The sequence below is a fragment of the Linepithema humile genome, chromosome 3 (assembly GCF_040581485.1).
Source record: "Linepithema humile isolate Giens D197 chromosome 3, Lhum_UNIL_v1.0, whole genome shotgun sequence".
NCBI classification, from domain to species: domain Eukaryota; kingdom Metazoa; phylum Arthropoda; class Insecta; order Hymenoptera; family Formicidae; genus Linepithema; species Linepithema humile.
Genome location: NC_090130.1, coordinates 968,963 through 990,647, shown reverse-complemented (window position 1 = coordinate 990,647; position 21,685 = coordinate 968,963). Strand labels below are relative to the sequence as shown.

At 27.5% G+C, this 21,685-nt stretch overlaps 5 protein-coding genes across 6 annotated transcripts; all 5 read right to left on the bottom strand.

Moving 5' to 3' along the window:
- Positions 1-1,756: 1,756 nt before the first annotated feature.
- On the bottom strand, positions 1,757-3,573 carry LOC136998675 (odorant receptor 94b-like). The gene is made up of 3 exons (XM_067351755.1): positions 3,042-3,573; positions 2,444-2,776; positions 1,757-1,982 (listed from the first exon to the last, which is right to left on the bottom strand). The coding sequence occupies exons 1-3, from the start codon at positions 3,431-3,433 to the stop codon at positions 1,757-1,759; spliced, it is 951 nt and encodes a 316-aa protein (XP_067207856.1). The 5' UTR covers positions 3,434-3,573.
- A 90-nt stretch (positions 3,574-3,663) lies between these two features.
- On the bottom strand, positions 3,664-5,873 carry LOC105675879 (odorant receptor 94a-like). Its single transcript, XM_067351847.1, has 5 exons — positions 5,379-5,873; positions 4,642-4,977; positions 4,285-4,486; positions 3,979-4,134; positions 3,664-3,896 (listed from the first exon to the last, which is right to left on the bottom strand). Exons 1-5 carry the CDS (start codon positions 5,738-5,740, stop codon positions 3,843-3,845), a joined length of 1,110 nt encoding a protein of 369 aa, XP_067207948.1. The 5' UTR covers positions 5,741-5,873; the 3' UTR covers positions 3,664-3,842.
- A 1,206-nt stretch (positions 5,874-7,079) lies between these two features.
- LOC136998736 (odorant receptor 10-like) lies at positions 7,080-10,210 on the bottom strand. 2 transcript variants are annotated; one of them, XM_067351840.1, is made up of 5 exons: positions 9,617-10,210; positions 9,017-9,352; positions 8,352-8,553; positions 7,697-7,852; positions 7,080-7,279 (listed from the first exon to the last, which is right to left on the bottom strand). In XM_067351840.1, exons 1-5 carry the CDS (start codon positions 10,006-10,008, stop codon positions 7,226-7,228), a joined length of 1,140 nt encoding a protein of 379 aa, XP_067207941.1. In that variant the 5' UTR covers positions 10,009-10,210; the 3' UTR covers positions 7,080-7,225. The 2 variants fall into 2 exon arrangements, with proteins under 2 accessions (XP_067207941.1, XP_067207942.1); XM_067351841.1 differs by lacking the exon at positions 9,017-9,352 and having other exon boundaries at positions 9,617-9,721.
- Positions 10,211-10,674: 464 nt separating this feature from the next.
- Positions 10,675-20,867, bottom strand: LOC105675888 (Odorant receptor 71a). Its single transcript, XM_012373367.2, has 10 exons — positions 18,774-20,867; positions 18,348-18,683; positions 17,842-18,046; positions 17,595-17,750; positions 17,309-17,352; positions 12,454-12,861; positions 11,848-12,183; positions 11,541-11,745; positions 11,227-11,382; positions 10,675-10,996 (listed from the first exon to the last, which is right to left on the bottom strand). The coding sequence occupies exons 1-10, from the start codon at positions 19,133-19,135 to the stop codon at positions 10,949-10,951; spliced, it is 2,256 nt and encodes a 751-aa protein (XP_012228790.2). The 5' UTR covers positions 19,136-20,867; the 3' UTR covers positions 10,675-10,948.
- On the bottom strand, positions 13,354-16,742 carry LOC105675893 (odorant receptor 94a-like). Its single transcript, XM_012373372.2, has 5 exons — positions 15,448-16,742; positions 14,883-15,218; positions 14,383-14,587; positions 14,135-14,290; positions 13,354-13,829 (listed from the first exon to the last, which is right to left on the bottom strand). Exons 1-5 carry the CDS (start codon positions 15,807-15,809, stop codon positions 13,776-13,778), a joined length of 1,113 nt encoding a protein of 370 aa, XP_012228795.1. The 5' UTR covers positions 15,810-16,742; the 3' UTR covers positions 13,354-13,775.
- Positions 20,868-21,685: the final 818 nt, after the last annotated feature.

The window sequence follows — 21,685 nt, the reverse complement described above, 5'->3', positions numbered from 1 at the left end:
TACAAGAAAGACACATATTAAGAGATATGTATAAATGGCAGAAAAAACATTTTGTAAAAATTGTTTTTTTTTTTAAGTAAGCATTAATTATTAATATTAATTGCAAAGCACATTTTATACCAGTCCTTCGTGATTAATTGATTTTATTAGTCTTTTACATTATTATTGCTTCTGAGTTTGCTGAAATAAGTTATAAATTGAAATAATGTTTTAAGTAACTAGAATGTCAATAACGTAGCGTAATAATACTTTCAAATAAAATAATCTTCTAAAAGAACAATAAATAGAAAAAAAGAATAAAATTATTAAATATTAAACACTCATTTTACTTTTATAAAATATTGAAATAATTAAATTACTTGAAAATATTCGTATTGTATATATTAGAGAAAGTTACAGTTTTTGAATAAAATAAAGGCGGAGAGATAAAGAAATATTTTTTTATGGTTCAATTTTTTGCTGATGGCGTTTCTTGCTGAAATAAGTAGCAGTTTAATGTAACCAAAAAAAATTAAATAGTTTAATGTGTAATTCAGATTTTTGTTTTGTTTAATTATGGCTATGTTATTTCGCGACTTTTATTGATTTTTATTTATTTACATTTATTAAATTAACAATTGATTGTGAATAAAATAACCATCAAGATATTATATAAGTAATTTCATTTTTACTCCATTATTCCTGCATTTGTTGAAGTAAGTTGTAAACCGAATATGACGTTTTAAGTACCTGCAACAAATACAAGCTTTTATAATTTAGATACACGTGCATTAATAATCTATGATCTCGCCAATAATGACTTATTGTTAGAGACACATAAACGCGACCTTTCATGGTATCATTTTTTTTATGGAGTTAACGTAATTATAATTTATAGATTTTAATTCTCCAGATTTTATTAAATTCTATATTAAATTGTCAAAACAGTCGATCAAATTTTATTTTTGCCAATCTATACAATTAATATATCGATATATCAATCTAATCAATCAATATATCAATATATTTGCCAATATTGCTAACATTTGGCTATATGAATAATTAATTTTGCACATTTTCATTTAAAATATAAAATCAAATTTACGTAATTTTAAAGTTATATTGACTTTCCAAAGTAACTTTAATTATATGTACTTTTATACTTACACCCATAAAGGATTCAAGATTCATAGAAATAATATAAGAACTAGTAATCTCAATGGGTATTGTCGCACGCCTCATTATTATTATTAAAGATTACTTTAAATTTTTGTCCATCGCCAGCCACTAAATCTCAAAAATATTATCGATCAATTGACGACTCTATTTAAATATAAAAATATTTTATTTATATATATATATAAATAAAATATTTATATATATATATAAATATATATATATTATATATATATATATATATAATATATATATATATATATATATATATATATATGTATACACATATTTTTATTTCATTAGTTTTATATACAAAAAAGAATATATTTCTAAAATTTGTATTGTTAGTATATCTTCACAATAAGTTTCGGAATAAAAAAATGTTAAAGAAAATTAATACATTGATTTTCGCGTAACTATTCTATATAAATTTAAAACAAGACAGAAATTTAGATATTTACTTTTTATTACAAAAGTATAAGTTTTATATATCAAAATATTAAAAGTATCAGAGGTGTTAGCGCTCTTAGCAGCACTTGAACACAGCCCCTCGAATGTGTGTGTGGAAATCCCGGACAAGAAATGGTAATACTGTATCAGACTAGTAATAAAAAATATCTTGCACCTTTAACTTGACCTCGTTGCCATACCAGCAGTAGACAAAAATTTGTGTTAACATGCAACACATTAACATCGCTATTCGAATATATTTTGCATTTATCGTCATTTCAGTTACTTGATAAAGATTAAAGCATACCACTAACATACTCATTACAAATTGAATGGTAATAATCATATTGAACGTCGCATTTACAATAACAGCAAATCTGAAATTAACAATGAGTAACTTAGGCGGCATAAATAAACAACTTCTTTTACTTATTTTTATATAAATCATATTTAGATCAAAATTTTATAATTGTTTTATTATCATTAATTAAGTAAAATAATCAAGTATTTTATTAAAAAATAATATATCTAAATTTTTTTATATAAAAATCAATTAATATGTATTGCTTTTTAGAGCTACATTGTTACTGTGAGGAAGTAAGGCTAGAGTGTTATCCTAAAAATTCTCTTTTCAAAGTAATGAAAAAAAAATATATTTAAGCAGATGAACAATAGTCTCTTGCACTTTACTCGTTCAACTTTATTCTTTGAATTCTTACTCGCAACCAATCCACACATGCACACACGCACCATCCTCACACACCATTCGCTCCTTCATTACATGTACACTAAATATAAGAAATTTTTCAATTTATAAAATAAATTAATAAAAATCAACCTGAAAATAACACAATGCTGTCGTACACAATCACGAATAGTTCTTGAATAAAACATAATTTCTTTTAGACGACTTGTCAAGATTTCAAGCTGACAACAAATGTGCACCAAAAATCCACAAAGAAGACCATCACAAGCAACGTTCATCAGAGCGCCAAATGTTAATCCTATTAATTGATGAGCATACAACAAGCTAAATAAAGTCGTAGATGAGTATTCAAAAGGCATCCATGCTCTGTACGTTAATTTTCTTTCACCGAAATTCAACAAAGATGTAAACACGGCACTGGCGCATGCTGTCAGACCCAGAGTTGCATAATGCAACGTATTAATTCTGTAAAAGTTCTGTAAGCGTATTTATTTTCTTGTTTAAAAAAAATAAGATCCTAGCATATTATTATATACATAAAAATATTTAAAGAAGTACAGAATCTGTTAAAATTATTTAATTTAAATATAATTTAAACCATAAAACATTTTTAATAAAAAAAATGTTAAGATAAAATTAGGATTATATAAAAAAAAAATTTATTGTTTATTATTTTATAATTGATTAAAAATGTTTAATATGTAATAATAATTCTTTGCTTGTTACTTACTGTATGCCTTTATCGAATTTTTGCTGAATTTTCACTTCATTTGGTCGTAACGGTCTGCAAGGTTCTTCCATTAAAATATTGGTCAATTTGGCAATACTTTTGCGATTTACCAATAAACTGAGCATTTTGTAACAAGTAATAAACATAGGGAGCAGTATGCAAAAATTATCGGATAGATCGTCGGGGTTGTCCGCGATCAGAATAATATCCATAATTTGCGACAGCACGAAAGTATTTGTTAGCAAAATCAATAAGATTGTATACAATCGATACGCTACACGTTTATATATCGATGTCCAGGATTTCGGCCGCCAACAACCGCATATTGTTAGCACTTTAAAAGTAAAATCTAACACATGTATTTCAAACTCTCCCTCTTCAACATTACTCATTATATAAAAAGTGAAGAATAATCGATTACCGTGCTTCTTTCCTCAACAATTTAAATTAGCTTTTAGCAAAGATACTAGTTGAATAATAATTTGATTAAAAACACTTTAAATAAATAAAAATTTGTTATGTGAATATAAAAATTTTCAATGAAATCTTCGGCATTGTCGACGTTCCGAACAATGTCCAAAAATTTTTTTCTAAAATATCCCAAATAAAAAAATATTTATATATATTATAAAATAAATAATGCCGCTTGGATAATTTTTCTTTATTTTTCTAATAATACTACGTGACACGAGTACTAATTATCAATATTAAATGTATAAAATGTTTGACATCTTTTTTCTTTCACACTTTTCCCTGATTTCATCTCGTGATGTAAATAGCACGTTGATTTGATCCATATTATTATTCCCGCATTTTTTGAAGTAAATTATAAGTAGAGTACGAGGTTTTGAGTAACTGGAAATAATTTATAAATATTTATGATTACGATTCAAATATATTTAATAGCAAATATCTAGAAAGCAGAAATTATACAAACACCCATAAATGAATCAAGGTTTATGGGAATAATATAAGCACTGGTAATTTGAATAGGCACGATTGCTCGTTTCATTATTATCATTAGAGACTTTTTTTTACTTTTGTCCAGTGATAGCCATTCCATTTCGAAAATGTCATCGACCAGTTGACGACTCTACTGAATTGCATAAAATGTAATGTATGTGTCAACAACTTTATTTATACAAAAAAAAAATAAGTGCATTATCATCTTTGTTATTAATATATTTTTTAAAGTAAATATTATTAAGATATACTATTATAAAAATAAAAATAAGTTCTGTACCTTTAGCTTTACTTCGTTTCCATACCAACAATACAAAAAGATTTGTGTTAACATACACATCATATATAATGTCAGTTCTATAAACTTGGCTTTCACTGTTGTTTTAGTTAATTGATAAAGACTGAAGCATACTATTAACATACTTATCATAAATTGTATGCTAATAATTAATCTAAATGTTGCATTTATAATAAAAGCAAGCCTAAAATATATAATAATTTTGTTAAAAACATATTTTATTAATATAAATGTGATAAACAAACATTAATATATTAAAATAATTAACGTACATATTTGTATGCACATTAAACAAAAAATAAGAAATTTGCAAAATTTATTATTCAATATCAGACCAACTTAAAAATATTATAATGTTGTCTCACGCAATCGGGTAAGATATTTTTAGATGACATAATTTCTCTCAAACGATAAGCTAAGATTTCAATCTGACAGGAAATATGCACCAATAATCCACAAATAAGAGTATCGCAAGCAACATTTAGGAAACCTCCGGCACACAAACTTAACAATTGGTGACTGTATGTCAGACAAAACATTGTCGTTGATGAGTAATTAAACGGCAACCATGCTCTGTACGTTAATTTCCTTTTTCTGAAGTTTAAAGATAGAGATGTCAACACGATGAATGAGACTGTTACTATTGCAAGATATACAAAGCGCCAAGTATTGGTCCTGTAAATTAACTGCAGATGTATACATATTTTTTTATGTTTTTGTGAATTCCCTATATAAAAAAAATTTAACGTAGCATTTTTTTCAAAATTGTAAAATGAGACCAAACTTTCCGCAATTTAAAATAAAACTGTGCCATAAAAAACTGAATGATCTAATTAACGTAAATAAATAGTTATGCTATAATTAAAAAAATTTATTTAAATATGTTTAAAATATAACATAAAAGATATTAAATTTATTTAAACCTTAAAAAATGTATTATAATAATTACATTTTAAAATTAAAATATAAAATTAATATTAAATAAAAAAAAAATTGAACAAAACTTTCGATGAATTTTTATAATTTAATATTATTTTAGTAAGTAGTGCATTATAATTATTGTTTTTTGTACTTACTCTATGTGTTTGTCAAATTTAGACAGAATTTTTATTTCATTTGATTTCAATGGTTTACATGGTTTCTCGGTTAGTATATTAGTGAACTTGATAATATTTTTGCGATTTGCTAGCATACTAAACAATTTACAACAGGAAATTAATATAGCAAGCAATACAAAGAAATTATCAGAAAAATCATCAGCATTTTCCACGGTCATGATTAAATCCATAAATTGTGACAATAAAAAGGTATTTAATAATAAAATCATTATGATTGAATATATATGGTACACTATGCGTTTATGTAGCGATGACCAGGAATTTGGTCGCCAGCAACCAAATATCGTTAAAAGTTTAAATGTAAGTTGAAGAATATGCATTTTTTTTTTAAAGATGTTCTTTGATATTGTTCGTAAAGTACGACATATATATATATAAAACTTAATAATATATATTTATATATATCTGAAGTAATTTACTAGTTTGTTGAATGCAAATTAATTCTTTTGAACAGTTTTTTTGTTCTTAATAAATATTATTTATGTATTTCATATTATACCTTAAAAAGCCTCTATTTATTATAATTACGAAATTAAAATGGTATATATATATATTACATATTTGTTGTAAATTAATTTAAATTATCTAAAATATAAGGTCAAAGAACATTTTGAGCGATAACTGATAGGTATGGCACGTGATAAAATCTTTGAGAAACTGATGACTGTTGACAGTCTATAGTTTCACCGATCGAATTTCTTAGATATGGATGCTCCCCTACAATTCTACGATTCTCCCCTTTGTTATTTCTTTTAAAATGGTATCTCTTGCTAAATAATTTTTTCATGAATCGAATATGCAATATAGAAACAATACGACGGCGACATAGCATAATTACATCTTTAAATGCAGTATTATCTGAAGGCAAAGTATAAACAATACAAAACTGAATCTTAAAGAATTGAACAGACAATTACAATCTATTTTTATGAAATATTAGTACATACAAATTATGCCTCCATATATGCTTTCTATGCATGCTTAATTTCTAAATACTTAAATTTTCTATGAAGTTAAGACTTTCTTATCTAGCTATTACTATAAAAAATTCTAGAACATCTGGCTTTTTTCTTTTTAATTTTTTGTATCCGTATAACAGTAGCATCCAACTCGTATCACTAATTCTAGAAGGATTTACAAGAAAGACACATATTAAGAGATATGTATAAATGGCAGAAAAAACATTTTGTAAAAATTGTTTTTTTTTTAAGTAAGCATTAATTATTAATATTAATTGCAAAGCACATTTTATACCAGTCCTTCGTGATTAATTGATTTTATTAGTCTTTTACATTATTATTGCTTCTGAGTTTGCTGAAATAAGTTATAAATTGAAATAATGTTTTAAGTAACTAGAATGTCGATAACGTAGCGTAATAATACTTTCAAATAAAATAATCTTCTAAAAGAACAATAAATAGACAAAAAAGAATAAAATTATTAAATATTAAACATTCATTTTACTTTTATAAAATATTGAAATAATTAAATTACTTGAAAATATTCGTATTGTATATATTAGAGAATGTTACAGTTTTTGAATAAAATAAAGGCGATAAAGAAATATTTTTTTATGGGTCAATTTTTTGCTGATGGCGTTTCTTGCTGAAATATGTAGCAGTTTAATGTAACAAAAAAAAAATAAATAGTTTAATGTGTAATTCAGATTTTTGTTTTGTTTAATTATGGCTATGTTATTTCGCGACTTTTATTGATTTTTATTTATTTACATTTATTAAATTAACAATTGATTGTGAATAAAATAACCATCAAGATATTATATAAGTAATTTCATTTTTACTCCATTATTCCTGCATTTGTTGAAGTAAGTTGTAAACCGAATATGACGTTTTAAGTACCTGCAACAAATACAAGCTTTTATAATTTAGATACACGTGCATTAATAATCTATGATCTCGCCAATAATGACTTATTGTTAGAGACACATAAACGCGACCTTTCATGGTATCATTTTTTTTATGGAGTTAACGTAATTATAATTTATAGATTTTAATTCTCCAGATTTTATTAAATTCTATATTAAATTGTCAAAACAGTCGATCAAATTTTATTTTTGCCAATCTATACAATTAATATATCGATATATCAATCTAATCAATCAATATATCAATATATTTGCCAATATTGCTAACATTTGGCTATATGAATAATTAATTTTGCACATTTTCATTTAAAATATAAAATCAAATTTACGTAATTTTAAAGTTATATTGACTTTCCAAAGTAATTTTAATTATATGTACTTTTATACTTACACCCATAAAGGATTCAAGATTCATAGAAATAATATAAGAACTAGTAATCTCAATGGGTATTGTCGCACGCCTCATTATTATTATTAAAGATTGCTTTAAATTTTTGTCCATCGCCAGCCACTCCATCTCAAAAATATTATCGATCAATTGACGACTCTATTTAAATATAAAAATATTTTATTTATATATATATATATATATAAAATATTTATATATATATATATATAAATATATATATATTATATATATATATATATATATATATATATAATATATATATAATATATATATATATATATATATATATGTATACACATATTTTTATTTCATTAGTTTTATATACAAAAAAGAATATATTTCTAAAATTTGTATTGTTAGTATATCTTCACAATAAGTTTCGGAATAAAAAAATGTTAAAGAAAATTAATACATTGATTTTCGCGTAACTATTCTATATAAATTTAAAACAAGGCAGAAATTTAGATATTTACTTTTTATAACAAAAGTATAAGTTTTATATATCAAAATATTAAAAGTATCAGAGGTGTTAGCGCTCTGAGCAGCACTTGAACACAGCCCCTCGAATGTGTGTGTGGAAATCCCGGACAAGAAATGGTAATACTGTATCAGACTAGTAATAAAAATTATCTTGCACCTTTAACTTGACCTCGTTGCCATACCAGCAGTAGACAAAAATTTGTGTTAACATGCAACACATTAACATCGCTATTCGAATATATTTTGCATTTATCGTCATTTCAGTTACTTGATAAAGATTAAAGCATACCACTAACATACTCATTACGAATTGAATGGTAATAATCATATTGAACGTCGCATTTACAATAACAGCAAATCTGAAATTAACAATGAGTAACTTAGGCGACATAAATAAACAATTTCTTTTACTTATTTTTATATAAATCATATTTAGATCAAAATTTTATAATTGTTTTATTATCATTAATTAAGTAAAATAATCAAGTATTTTATTAAAAAATGATATATCTAAATTTTTTTATATAAAAATCAATTAATATGTATTGATTTTTAGAGCTACATTGTGTTACTGTGAGAAAGTAAGGCTAGAGTGTTATCCTAAAAATTCTCTTTTCAAAGTAATAAAAAAAAAATATATTTAAGCAGATGAACAATAGTCTCTTGCACTTTACTCGTTCAACTTTATTCTTTGAATTCTTACTCGCAACCAATCCACACATGCACACACGCACCATCCTCACACACCATTCGCTCCTTCATTACATGTACACTAAATATAAGAAATTTTTCAATTTATAAAATAAATTAATAAAAATCAACCTGAAAATAACACAATGCTGTCGTACACAATCACGAATAGTTCTTGAATAAAACATAATTTCTTTTAGACGACTTGTCAAGATTTCAAGCTGACAACAAATGTGCACCAAAAATCCACAAAGAAGACCATCACAAGCAACGTTCATCAGAGCGCCAAATGTTAATCCTATTAATTGATGAGCATACAACAAGCTAAATAAAGTCGTAGATGAGTATTCAAAAGGCATCCATGCTCTGTACGTTAATTTTCTTTCACCGAAATTCGTCAACAAAGATGTAAACACGGCACTGGCGCATGCTGTCAGACCCAGAGTTGCATAATGCAACGTATTAATTCTGTAAAAGTTCTGTAAGCGTATTTATTTTCTTGTTTAAAAAAAATAAGATCCTAGCATATTATTATATACATAAAAATATTTAAAGAAGTACAGAATCTATTATAATTATTTAATTTAAATATAATTTAAACCATAAAACATTTTTAATAAAAAAAATGTTAAGATAAAATTAGGATTATATAAAAAAAAATTTTTTATTTATTATTTTATAACTGATTAAAAATGTTTAATATGTAATAATAATTCTTTGCTTGTTACTTACTGTATGCCTTTATCGAATTTTTGCTGAATTTTCACTTCATTTGGTCGTAACGGTCTGCAAGGTTCTTCTATTAAAATATTGGTCAATTTGGCAATACTTTTGCGATTTACCAATAAACTGAGCATTTTGTAACAAGTAATAAACATAGGGAGCAGTATGCAAAAATTATCGGATAGATCGTCGGGGTTGTCCGCGATCAGAATAATATCCATAATTTGCGACAGCACGAAAGTATTTGTTAGCAAAATCAATAAGATTGTATACAATCGATACGCTACACGTTTATATATCGATGTCCAGGATTTCGGCCGCCAACAACCGCATATTGTTAGCACTTTAAAAGTAAAATCTAACACATGTATTTCAAACTCTCCCTCTTCAACATTACTCATTATATAAAAAGTGAAGAATAATCGATTACCGTGCTTCTTTCCTCAACAATTTAAATTAGCTTTTAGCAAAGATACTAGTTGAATAATAATTTGATTAAAAACACTTTAAATAAATAAAAATTTGTTATGTGGATATAAAAAGTGCAACACGAGACATAATCCGCAGAGCGACTGAGAGACAAGAATTACAATTTTACCTTTTGTTTTTACCTGATGGTACGTTTCGTAACTTTACCCTTGTAGTAATTTCATTATTAATTTTATAATGTCCCCTGCAGTATAATATACTCATAAATCAAAAATGCGGTGGACAGATGCAAAGTTCGTATAACGATTTCCGAATGCATGTCCCCTGTAGGCGGTGCGTGGTAGAAATAAAAGAGGGAAACATTTAAGTATTGAATAGTTACTTATAATCTAGCCCTATATAATATTCATACAAGTAAATTCTATTTCTGCAAGAAACTGTTTGACTTACCGCCACCGAGGGAAAAAAAATGCCATATTATGTTAAATCTCTTTTTCAAATATCAATTTCTGTCGTTACAATTGCTAATAAGACTTTTAAGTGTATAGATACCGCAAATCTTTACTAATATAATGTTGAAGTAAGTTACATGCAAGCACAATATAATAAAATATTTCTGCGGAATATTAACTTATAATATATTATTTGTTTATTACTATAAAATATATAAGTATAGAGAATATATTAAAGTATATAATGTACATAATAAAAAATGTGTTAAAATATATATAAATAATTTTATTTTATTGATCTAATAAAACTACACACGATTCAAGAATATTAATATATTAACTGTAATATTATATTGTTTCTATTTGTGTTATTTTTAAGAGCTTAATGTTATTTTAATACATACACAAATAACATATAGAGATAAATTTTTTAATAGTCACCATTTATATTGTATAATTTTTACACTTTCTGCAATATGTTGTAAGCTGAATACGATGTTTTCAGCAACTACAATAAACGCACAAATTTAGAGAATAAATTTTAAAACATTTTAAAATAAGTTAATAACCAATTTTTATCAAGTTTTAATAAATGTAATATGCAATATGATTTGATGTAACTGTAAATTTGTTATTTAAGATTTATTTTATGTAAATAAATTTATAAAAATTATTATTAAAATCTGATCTTGTCAGACTTGGCTAATCGTACAATAATAATAAACATTTTATACTAACACCTACGAATGAATCGAGATTCATAGAGATAATGTAAGCGCTAGTGAATTCAATGGGCACTGCGCTACGTCTCATAATCAATAACAAAGTTTCTTTTACATTCTTATCTAAGTTGTACCATTCCATTTCAAAAATATTATTGGCAAGTTGTCGACTCTATATTTGTTACAAAATAATATTAAAATATGCAAAACATAGAATATAAATTTACATCGATTAATTATTAAATCAATTATATAAAGCAACAAATTTATTCATTTATAAATCATTATAATTATTTTATTTATTACGTCATTGCTTCAATAATTGCATACCTTTACTTTTACCTCATTTCCGTACCAACAATAGAAAAAGATTTGTGTCAACATGCTGCACATGTACAATGCTAACTGGATGTATTTTGCGTTCGATGTGGTTGCTCTGGTTAATTGATATAGATTGAAGCACACTACTAGTGTGCTTACTGCAAATTGAATAGCAATAGTAAATCTAAATTTTTCATTAACTTTAAAGGCAAAGCTGCAATTAATCACAATTAATTATTTCAGCAACTACAGAGATGAAATAGCAGCGCATTAATATCGCCATTTTTTATCAATGCTACATAGAACAAATACAAACTCGAAAATACGATTGTGTTGTAGAATGCAATCATCAAGAATACCAGGCTTGCTAGCTATGCTTCTCAAGCGAGATTCTAAGATTTGAATCTGGCAGCAAATGTGCACTAATAATCCACAGATTAAGCCGTCGCAAGCGACGTGAAGAACAGATCCGACTATCAAACTTATCAATTGATGAGCGTACGTAATGTAAAATAGGATTGGCGACGAATAATCGTACGGTAACCACGCTCTGAATGTCAATGTCCGCCGCCTAAAGTCTGTCAGCAACGACGTTAACGTGATGCATACGCAAGTCGTTTCAACTAGGATTGCATAATGTATCGTGTTTGACCTGTAAAGTAGCTGTAGACATTGTTGCGGTTCATTTGTCATTCAGTGTTTTGCTCAGAATTAATTTTGCTAATTTTTAATGTTTAATTTTATTAATAATTTAATATAAATATCTCAACATATTATATATAAATATGAAGAGTGTTAATCAAAAATATTTAAAAATTGATTTTTTACCATAAAATTATATATATCGCATATTTTTTATAATTACAAAATTAATTTTAATATAATAATTATAGTAAAAATTTGTGATTTTCATGCTACTTACTGCACACCCTTGTCAAATCTGTCATGAATTTCTATTTCAGCCGGTTCTAATGGTTTACACGGCTTTTCCGTAAGAATGCTGGTCAACGTTGCAATATTCTTGCGATTTGCTAACATGCTGAGCATTTTACAACAAGAGACGATCATCGCAAGCAACATGTAAAAATTATCAGTGAAGTCATCTGGATTATCCACGGTAAGAATAATATCCAATAATTGTGACAGAGTGAATGTATTTATTAATACAAGTACGAAGACTGTGTGCATATGATAAATTATGCGCTTGCATGATGACGTCCAAGAATCCGGCCGCCAACAACCGCAAATAGTAAGAAACTTAAAAGTGGAATCTAACACGCGCATTTTGAATATATCTCTCAATATTTTAATTAAATATACTATTGAATAAAAATTATGTTACAAATGAATTTAAAAACATTTTCTTACTACGGTTAAGTAAAAATTTTCATGTGTTAGTTAAAAAAGTTGTGCAATTAATTAATTTTCTTCAAAATTTATATCAAGATACACACAAAAATTATCAATTGGTAATTTTGTTGAGTAAAATTCGAAGCAATATTAGGATAAAACTGTTTTTTCCACAAATAATAATCTAATATACATTAAACTTTATAGAGATAAAATCAGATGGAATGTCTATAACTGAGCGATTTACTAACGTAAACCCTTCGTCTAACTTTTCTTTTTGTATACGATAATTTTTAGTATTCAAATTGCTTTTATGTATGGGGTGTGTGTCTCTCGTAATGTAATATTTCTACGAAGAAACCGTACAACCGTTTCGAAACAAATTATATGTTAGTAAACGCTATTGAAGAAAAGAAAATGACTACCTTCAAATGTCGCATGATCGACCTGTGTACACTTATATGCAGCATAAAATATTAATGTTGGTACTCTCTCGTGCTTTTTTTCTAGCGGAAACTATTTAATTATAAAAGTGTGAATTTATCGTATCAAGTCGCAGATGACAGATTCTTTTTCATATTGATTTGTTACAATTTTTAGCCGAACATTCATATATACGCGTACAGCAAATACGCTGATACCAAATGATATATTATCGTATTTATATTACAACGTGCAATGTAAGTAAAAACAGTATGATAATGATGCAAATAATGTCAAATATCTTTTTTTTCTTTATGTATTATATATGTAGAGTATACAAGAGTTAATTATTAATATTAGATAAAATATTATATAAACTGAGTTTATACACACACATATTTATGACATTAATTTACATTCTCAAAATATGTTACTAAATATTTTACTATTTTATGTCTCACATTAAGATTATTATTCTTGCGTTTGCTTAAGTATATTATAAGCCGAATATGATGTCTTCAACAACTGTAATTAAAGAAATTAAAAATTACATTCAAAATGAATTGGATCTGTGTATATACAATTCTTAATTACACTATATTAAAATGCTCAAAACAAAAATAATTTTCTTTAATTTTAAACTGTACATTAATACATAGATACCAGAGAGTGCTTTTTATTAAATATGTTAAATATTTCAATTACTTTTGAAATATAAACAAAACTTAATATTTTTTAAATTAATTAATTATTTTTATTAAGAAAATATTATTGCATCAAATTTTATACTTTCTATTATTAATTATAGAATAATGAATTTTGATACTAACACCGACGAACGAATCGAGATTCATAGATATTACAGTGGCGCTGGTAAATTCAATTGGTACTGTACCGCGTCTCATGATCGTTAATAAAGTTTTTTTAGCATCATTGTCCAATTCGAACCACTCCATTTCAAATATGTTAGTGACCAGTTGCCGACTCTATATTTATAAATTTAAGGCCTGTTATTTATTTTATATATATAATATCACATGTTCAAGTAACAGAGAGATGTCTTATAAAATGCACACACCCTCAATTTAACTTCGTTTCCATACCAGCAATAAAAAAAGATTTGTGAAAGCATAGAGCACATATATAATATTAATTGTATGTATTTTGCTCTTAAGGCTGTCGATTTGGTAAACTGATATAAATTAAAGCACATTACCAAAGTGCTTACCACAAATTGAATAAATATGGTGAATTTAAATTTATCATTCACCATTTGAGCAAACCTGAAATTAACGCAATGTAATATTGCAAATTTCAAATATTTAAAAAATATACGTACAAATGTAGAAATCAAACAATTTTAAATACAGATAAAAAATATGATAAAAGTATAAATAATAAATCAATTATAAGTTTAAATTTATCTAATATTTGTTCGACAAAAGAAATGTCTGATAGAAATAACATTATATTTTTGAAAATATGAATTTTTTTTCAGTAATAGAAAAAACTTATCGTGAAAATATATGTTAATACATCAAAGCATTTTTATTTTTAATGTTAACTATATAAACAAACTTGAATATACGATTATGCTGAAAAGCACACTCGCGAAGAATTTCTGGATTATACACGCTTTTTCTTAAACGGCATTCCAGTATTTCTATTTGACAGCAAATGTGCACCAGTAATCCACATATGAGACTGTCACAAGCCACGTGGTGAACAGATCCAACTGTAAAACTTATCAATTGATGAGCGTATACAAAGAGGAAACGTGATGACGAGGAATAGTCGAATGGCAGCCATGCCCTGAACGTCAATTTTCCTTTTTTGAATTCCGTCAGTAATGACGTCATGGTAACACATAAACACGTTGATTCAACCAGAATGACATAGTGCAGAGTGTTTGACCTATAAAACGGCTGTGGACGTTTTTGCGTTTCATTTTTCATTCAATATATTCTTGGTAAAGTATCGCGCACAATTTTATTTTTTAATATAAATGAAAAACGTGTTTAATATAATTTTTCTTCTTGCATTCAAGAGATAATTTTGATTTATATTAGAATTCTTTGTTGTTTTATGAATATTGTATTATATTTAAAACAACAGTGATTGGAGACTATTTTGCAGTACTTACTGTATGAGTCTTTCGTATTTTTGTCGAATCGCCACTTCGTCAGGCTCACTCGGTTGAAAAGGTTTTTTGGTAAGAATATCAATTAACGTCTCAATATTGCTGCGATTTATCAATAGAGCGAACATCTTACAGCAAGAAACGATCATTGCGAGTAACATGTAAAAATTATCGGTGAAGTCATCGGAATTGTCCACAGTCAGAATTATATCCAGTAATTGCGATAGCATAAATGTGTGTATTAGTAGTAGTATAAAAACTGTATATACGTGATAAACAAATCGTTTATACGGTGTTGTCCAAGAATCTGGTCTCCCGCAACCGCAGATTGTCAATATTTTAAACGTAAATTCCAATATATGCATATTTAGTTTATTATTTTTGATGTTATCTATTAATATTTTTTTTTTTTTATAAAAAAAATGATGTGGAAGATTTTTTTTAACCTTTAAGACTATTTGTTTAGTTTAATAAATTAGAAACAAATTTCCATTATATTTCAGCATCATTATCCACCAAATAAATAAATTATATAAAATGATATACATAAGTTGATAGTTAAATTGCCCGTTAAATTTTCTCAATTCTAATTTAGATAAAATTTCCTTGCGAAAAAAATTTCCTTGTGAAGTAGTTTAGGCTGCAATGAAATTTTACGGGAAACTGAAACTAATCGAATATCTATAGTTTCCGTCAATGCTACATACATTTCGCTCAACTTCCCCTTTTTTATGCGACGATTTTTATTATTCATAATTCCTGGTATGTACGTTTGTCGGATAGCAATATGTTCATGCAGTACGCGCCTAAACATAGACTTATGATATTGTAACATAATAATAAGTTCACAATAATTATATACTGTGACATTATACGTTAAAAAGCAAAACCAGAAGAATGTAGAATATAATCCCGAATGTGTATTGAATTATCGAACTGTATATATACCGACTTCATAAAATACTAATGTCTATAACTTGATACTTCAACCAAAAGATATTTAATTCAGGAAGACGTGAATTTGTCATATTGAGCTATGGACATAACAAATTTTTTCATCTTACTCTGATCGTTACTACTACAATTTCTGATCATTAATCTAACGCTCAAATAATAGAGAATATAATTGAATTAGTGTGCAAAGTAAGTAAAAATAATAGTGTAATATTAACTGATTCTGAAATTCTCTATACAGGGTGTTTTATAATGTCCGTGCCAACGCTCGTGTACGGATAGAGTGCGGTAAACTGAATAGAAAAGTCCTTTACCGTTTTGCAATTTTCGCAATAGTAATTGAAATATTAATTAAAAAGGATTGACAAATAATCGCGCGTTGATCGCGGCTAGATCGTAGGCTGTACGCTCTAGGCGTGACAGCAATGAGAATCGCATGGCAACGAAAAATAACACCGCATATCACTCCTGCTCTCGCTACGTGTTATTTTTCGTTGCCATGCGATCCTCGTTGTTGTCACGTTTAGAGTGTACAGCCCACGATCTAGCTACGCGCAACGCGCGATTATTCGTCAATCCCTTTTAATTAATATCTCAATTACTATTGCAAAAATTGCAAAACGGTAAAGGACTTTTCTATTCAGTTTACCGCACTCTATTCGCACACGAGCGTTGGCACGGACATTATGAAACACCCTGTATAATCAGCAATAATTATAATTTAAGTTTTTCTTCAAATATTCATCCATTTAATGAAGAATAGTGATATAAGAATTATATATGAACATTGAATAAATATTTTATATCAAATTAACTTTTTAACATTTATATGCAAGATATAGATATATATTATGATTGCAAAATATAAACAATTACTTGTTTTATTTTTTTATGCTATTGTAACATTTACATTTGCTTAAGTATGTTGTAAGCCGAATATGATGTCTTGAGTAACTGCAATTAAGGTTATTATTGTCATTCAATAAAAATTAAGTATTTACATATACACTTCTTAAAAAAATTAAAAGACCATTTAATTTTTGTTAAAAAAGAGAAATTTTTTAATAGTTGTAATTTTGTAATAAAAAGTCGTATCAATTTTATAAAAAAAAAAAAGTTTTAACGCTCCAAATATCTACCTTTAAAATTTATGATCAGCTATAAATTATATAACAACAAGAAATTTTTATACTAACACCCACAAAAGAATCGAGATTCATAGAGATTACGTATGCACTAGTAAGCTCGATTGGTACTGTTCCACGTCTCATTATGATTAATAAAGATTGTTTCGTAGGAATGTCCAGCTCAAACCACTCCATTTCAAATATGTTATTGACCAGTTGTCGACTCTACATTTAACAATTTAAAGACTATTATTTATTTTACAATTGACAAGAAAATTTATTTAAAAATTTTACTTTTCAGTAAAAGTACACATACCCTTAATTTAACTTCGTTGCCGTACCAACAATAAAAAAAGATTTGCGACAGCATGCAGCCCATGTACATTATCAATTGCATATATTTTGCTTTTAACGCAGTCGACTTAGTAAATTGATATAAAATGAAGCACACTACCAGTGTACTCACAATAAATTGTATGAGAATAGTTAACCTAAATTTCTCATTTACTAAGCGAGCAAACCTAAAAATTAAAGTTAGAATCGTTTCAATTTGTAATGTATTTATATATTCTTTTAATTTCAAAAACTATAATTAAAATTACATGATCAACGCATTAAATAATAAGAAAAATGTAACAAAACCGACAACAATAAATTAATTAAAAATTTAAATATGTTAAATATACTTAATGATATGTACAAAAATGTTAAAATCTATAGGCTTTTTTTCTTCTAAAAAATACGAATAAAAATTATACTGTGACGTTTTTATAAGAAATAATTAGAAATATTTTTATACGTGATATTAATTGTAAAACTAACTTGAATATATGATTGTGCTGAAGAACGCACTCCCGAAGAATACCGCGATTGCATGCGATTTTTTTCAAGCGGCATTCTATAATCGATATTTGACAGCAAACATGTACCAATAATCCACATATCAGACCGTCACAAGCCACGTGAAGAACAGATCCGGCCGTCAAACCTATCAATTGGTGCATATATACAAGACGAAATAATGACGGCGAGGTATAATCGAATGGCAACCATGCCCTGAAAGTCAATCTTCCTTTATTGAATTCTGTCAGCAACGACGTCACAGCAATGCACAAACACGTTGTCTCAACCAGAATTGCATAGGAAAGCGTATTTGTCCTGTAAGATGACTATAGAAGTTTTCCCGTTTCATTTTTCATTCAACTTTTGATTTCATGTATGGTAGTCAAATTATGTATCAATACTCACTGCACAAGTTTGTCGAACTTCTGCTGAATTTCAATTTCGTCAGGTTGCACGGGTTTGCATGGTCTTCTTATGAGAATACCGATTAGCATCACAATGTTGCTGCGATTTATTAACAGAGTGATCATCTTACAGCAGGAAACGATCATGGCAAGTAGCATATAGAAATTATCAGTGAAATCGTCTGCATTGCGTACAGTCAGAATTAGATCCAATAATTGCGACAGCATAAACGTGTAAATTAACAGGATTATGAGACTCGTGTACACGCGATAAATTAACTGTTTGTACGGTGTCGTCCAGGAATCTGGCGGCCAACATCCGCAAATCATTAATATTTTAAACGTAAACTCTAATACGCGCATCCTTCAATTTTCAATATATTTCCGTCGATATTATTAATATTCGTTTTCCAAAACAAGTATATAATCACATTTTTTAGAAAATATAGCAATCTTTATTCTTTTTTAATTTTAAGTAATTAAACATGAGATTTCAGGCACTTAATAATATTTTATAATTATTTGTGAATAAATTTGTAAATCTACGTTTATGCAATAAGAATAAGTTGTTATCTAAATTACACCTCAATCGGCGATTTTTTCTCTAATCACAGATTTCGATAGCATATGATGAAAAAGAATTTCTTGGAAAAAATTGTAGTATGGGGCAAATTCTTGAGAGAGACTGAAGATTATAAGATGTCTATAGCCCCACGATCTTTCCGCAATGTTTTACCGAACTTTCCCCTTCACATGCGCATCTTCTATTATTCAGATTGCGAGAATATGTCCTTCTCATAATAATATTTTCATGTATCTAAGTCTACTTTCTAATGCAGTCATTAAATATAGATTCACTATTACAATGTCATTGCATAATAATGCCTTTTAAGATTAACATTTTACAAAATTAGATATTAGGCAGCAGAGCTGGAGAATAAAAAATAAGAATAAAAATCTTCGAAAGTTTTCAATAATGCTATATTTTGTAGTAGGAAATATTTTATTAATTGTCGTGTTGAAGCATCTTTTCTTTAAAAAACTATGTTACCGATCTATCTCAATAGTATCAAAGTTTATTTTTGCCGCTTTTCCACAATGCCAATTGGTTCTTTCATTGCGTTCAGTTTATATCGTGAACGGCTATCATTGCGAAGATATTGACAGATCGAAAAAAGAGTTAAGAGTATTTTCATTTTTTATATCATAAGCACCATCCCGCGTTACATTTTCGATTTTAATTGGCTGATCTCATAAAAGTTGCCAAGTGAAACGTATTATTTATCAAAAGTGTTTAAAAAAAAACAAATGCAAAATAATAATAATACAAAATAAATAATATTTACATAATACAATATATTATACACTTTCTCTTAAAACTCACATGTTATAATTTTCGAAGAAAAATCTACACGAAATTACCTGTTAAAATCGATAAAACAATTAAAATTTAAAATAAAACAAAATTTTTAACATAATGTTTCTTATACAAGAAACTTCTTTCGCTCTCGCGAAACAGAAATCTTGCTATTTGCCCACCCGAAATTTTGTCATTATCTTTATCATCAATAAACTGCAAACTAACTGCCAAAGCAGAAGTTCCAAAGTTTATAGACAGCAAAGAATTAAAAAAAATATACAAGCAATAGAAAGTTTCAAAACCCTACCTATCCGAAAACTCTAATGGAAAATCCTACCTAATAAAAATTCTACCTAACAGAAAAATATACCTGATAAAAAATTTTAAACTTAAGAAAGTTTATCGCAGAACGCTAGCGCAGAGCTCGGCTCAGTTTCCGCTAGCTGCGTCCGAAATGTGTTGATAGTCGACCATTATTCAATGGTCGATTGTATCAAAGTTGTTTCGAGATTCATGCTCGACCATCATCGATGGAACCACGAATTTTGAATTTCCGTGCCCAACCATCCGGCATGAGATCAATTAAGCCATGGGACCACGAATGCATGGACAAGCTAGGAAAGATTACGAGAAAATTGGCGTATAGCAAAAATTCATATGTGTATGAAGTTAGCTCCACACTTTAATAAAATTAAAATAATCGAAATTGTACTGCATTGTACTAGTTTTGTACCAAATTGTACCGTAATTAATTTTTTGAAATCACGCGCGGATTTCCAAAAAATCGAAATTTTTGAATTTTTTGAGTAGCCCCACACTTTTCGAAAAATGATTTTTTCTTGACTGTACTACATTGTACTAGTTATACCGAACATTGTACCGTTTGAAAAAAATTCCTAACAAATTTGGATTTTGAGAAAAACAAGAAAATCAAAAAATTTTGGACATTAAGTAATTACGGTAACTCGGCTATTTTTTAAGATATCGAAACGCGGCCAACGGGGTTCGAAAGAGAATCGTTTGTACCGGTTTGTACCGCTTTGAATTTTGTTTGCATCTCAACCGGACCGGAAGTACCAAATTTTGCAATTTTTAACAATACGTAAATACGGTAACTCGGCTATTTTTTAAGATATCGAAACGCGGCCAACGGGGTTCGAAAGAGAATCGTTTGTACCGGTTTGTACCGCTTTGAATTTCGTTTGCATCTCAACCGGACCAGAAGTACCAAATTTTGCAATTTTTAACAATACGTAAATACGGTAACTCGGCTATTTTTTAAGATATCAAAACGCGGCCAACGGGGTTCAAAAGAGAATCGTTTGTACCGGTTTGTACCGCTTTGAATTTCGTTTGTACCACAACCGGATCGAAAGTACCAAATGTTACAATTTTTAACAATACGTAAATACGGTAACTCGGCTGTTTTTTAAGATATCGAAACGCGGCCAACGGGGTTCGAAAGAGAATCGTTTGTACCGGTTTGTACCGCTTTGAATTTTGTTTGCATCTCAACCGGACCGGAAGTACCAAATTTTGCAATTTTTAACAAT